At 37.7% G+C, this 3108-nt stretch overlaps 1 protein-coding gene across 1 annotated transcript; it reads left to right on the forward strand.

Moving 5' to 3' along the window:
• Positions 1-1728: 1728 nt before the first annotated feature.
• Positions 1729-2321, forward strand: LOC131619167 (uncharacterized). The gene is made up of 2 exons (XM_058890296.1): positions 1729-1944; positions 2157-2321. Exons 1-2 carry the CDS (start codon positions 1729-1731, stop codon positions 2319-2321), a joined length of 381 nt encoding a protein of 126 aa, XP_058746279.1.
• The last annotated feature ends 787 nt before the right edge of the window (positions 2322-3108 follow it).

Here is a 3108-nt window from a genome sequence, read left to right on the forward strand (position 1 = left end):
TGCATTTGATATGAATAATGAATGTAAAATGTCTTTATCTTTTAGTCTCCCATTTGAATTTCCTCCACTTATTTGTATTTGTTCTAAGCTGTCTACTGAGTTCAAAGATAAGAAAATCCAATAATAACAAATAGAGCAATGTCCAACGAATAGCAGGTTGATCTTCCTTCCCTTCCAAGCAGACAATCACTCCCGTAATCGTCATTCCTACCGTCCAAATTGATCCAGCGGCTAACCGCATAGTGTGTCTCAGCATACGCGTTCGGTTGTCAACTAATTCTCCTATTTAAAGAAGGGAGAGCATCATTATGAAGTATTCAAATCCTTTACAATTTAAACTTTGCTTCGCACTTTCTTATTGACATGGGTATTAGAATATTAACCTTGTAGGTGAGCTTCTCTCCACTATATCGAAACTAGTAAACCACCGTAATAGAAAGTGAACTCATCCTCTCTTACTAACATTCAATTCTAGAGTAGAATATTATTTATTCTATTGTCTGATTTTTGTGTCCTATTAATAGGACCTGTATCATTCTACAATATTACATTTGTGAATAACATAATACAAAACTTATAATACTTTTTCTTTGAATTTTTGCTCTTTTTCTTTATTTCATAACATGTTATTAACACAAACCCTATCGAAGAAGTGAATTTATAATTAACTTGCATAATGTTGTTTAGGTAAATCTTTTATATTTCTTATTTATCTTTTAAATTAAATTTTAGCGTGTTAATTTATTATAATATTTTAATTTAAACTTTATTTTGTTAACACAATTATATTTTTAAGTTTGTCTATTTTTTTTATGAATTCTTGAAGAGTTCATATTCAAGTATCTTTGTAAGATTGTGCAAATTAGGATGCTTTAATATTTATTTATGAGATTATTTTTTATATATAGTCTTCGAAGAACTTAAAAATTAGAAAATTTCTATATAGACCCTATTTTTTTGGTCAACCGCGGTGAAATCCTAAAAATATCCCTATATTTCGGAAATGCATCTCCGAAGTTAAAAATAGAGTGATTTCGGAAATGCATCTCCGTAAACACATTTTTTTACCTAAAAAAATTATTTCAAAAACACCACTTCGGAGATGGATTTCCGAAAAAATGAGCGTTCTGCTATTTAAACAAAACAGCCTCCCCCCATTTCCATTTTACCCTAAAACTCAAAAAGTTTCAAAAATCTTCCCATTTTTGGTTCCTACTACACGAACTTGACTCACCAAAGTTGCTCTACAACCTTCAAAGACCACTCAAAGGCTAAGTTTCAAAGCTTCCAATTTGTAAGTTTTACTTCCTTCAACTATAGGATTGAAATGCATAGTAGGGTTGTTAGAAATTAGTAAAATGTATAGGGTTTAGTTATTATATGTCACTGAGGTTGTTTAGATAGTAAAAATTTGATTTTGAAGCACTTTGGGCAAAATGTAGAGGTTGTGCAAAAATAGTGTTCGTAGGGGGGTTTCGGAAGTGCATTTCCGAAAACACCTCCTTGACCAGTTTCGGAAATGTACTTTCGAAATTAACCCAGAAAGTTTTTTTTTTATTTTCTTGATTGTTTCGCATTCTTATGGATTTCAATTTTTTCAGGAAAATGGCAGGCAACCCTGCACAACTTAAATAGAGCAGAGAGACCTAGACAGCGACGGCTAGACGCGAGCGGGCGGTACAGCTGGCATCGACCCAGGGACGGGGTAGAGCACGAGTAAACGTCCAGATGGATGAGCCTGGTTCTTCATCTGGATCAAGGATTCGGCTAGCTTGGGTGTCTTCTTCCCATCAGGAGGTACGGGAGGACGAGGAGGAGGTGATACCTGATGTTGACGCTCCGCATGGGGAGGAGGGGGAGCAGGGCTACCCGGGAGGGCCTAGGGACATTTCCTTGCTTATTTACTACCACGACCACGTCGCTCGGCGTGTCTGGGAGGGACAGGTATTTTTTTTAATTACACTTTATAATTTAACTGTTTTTTATTTAGATTTTTTAATTACACTTTATAATTTAACAGTTTTTTATTAAGGTTTTTTTAATTACACTTTATAATTTAACCAATTTTTATTTAGGTTATTTTAATTACACTTTATAATTTAACCATTTTTTAACTAACAATCTTTTTTGTTTTTGTTTTTGTGGTAACAGGATAGGCCGACGATAAAATCCGTGAACCACGCGCGGAAATTTTTTATTTGTTTAAACCAGATTACCAATGGTTTAATGATGTGGTAGCTGGTTCTGGGCTCGGCGGGTTGTGCATGACCGAGTATATCACTATCAGCCACGGCATGCAAGGAGCTTTCATGGAAAGATGACACAAGGAGACGTCTTCTTCCCACTTTCCTGTTGGGGAGATGAAGATCACCTTGCACGATGTTCAATGTCTGCTCCACTTGCCGATCAGAGGGAGGCTACTGTACCATTCCCGGATACAAAGGGTCGAGGCTATTGAATGGATGGTCGACTATCTGGGTATGGACCCACACATGGCTGATTTTGAGTGTCAGACGACGAATGAGGTCCATATCCGGTTCTCCAGCTTGAGAGATCTGTATGAGAACCACATGGTGGCGGCAGCAGAGTCCGAGTAGGAGGGTGACGAGCTGTTTACAGAGTATCACCGTTCCTGCGCTCTGAGGTGCTGGTTCATGTTCTTGGTAGGCACTGCACTCTTTGTGGACAAGAGTGCAACCTACGTTGACATGACATTTCTCCGCTACTTTATCGACCTGAGTACCATTAACCAGTGGAACTGGGGGTCATCTATTATGCACTATGCCAAATTTGTTTTTTAGCAGCACCCCAACGAAAGCGCTTTTGGAAAAAGCGCTGGCATAGGCTTCACTAAACACAAAATTAAAAAACACGCTAAAAAAACATTAAAAAAGTGCTGGTATAGGGTATGTCTACAAAAGCGCTTTCCAAAAGCGCTGGTATAGGCCACCTTACGAAAGCGCTTTGTAAAAGCGCTGATATAGGGGTAGATATGAAAGCGCTTCAAAAAGCGCTGGTATAGGTATAGGGTACGAAAGCGCTTTTAGCGAAAAAGCGCTGGTATAGGGTTACCTATGAAAGCGCTTTTGAAAAGCGCTGACGTAGGTC

This window comes from Vicia villosa, linkage group LG7, assembly GCF_029867415.1.
Source record: "Vicia villosa cultivar HV-30 ecotype Madison, WI linkage group LG7, Vvil1.0, whole genome shotgun sequence".
Lineage (NCBI taxonomy): Eukaryota > Viridiplantae > Streptophyta > Magnoliopsida > Fabales > Fabaceae > Vicia > Vicia villosa.

Excerpts from the sequence above, each read along its gene's own strand:
- LOC131619167 (XM_058890296.1), top strand. The coding sequence starts at position 1,729 with ATGGATGAGCCTGGTTCTTCATCTGGATCAAGGATTCGGCTAGCTTGG. Across the intron at positions 1,945-2,156 it reads GGCGTGTCTGGGAGGGACAG|GCCGACGATAAAATCCGTGA; the intron begins GTATTTTTTTTA and ends GTAACAGGATAG.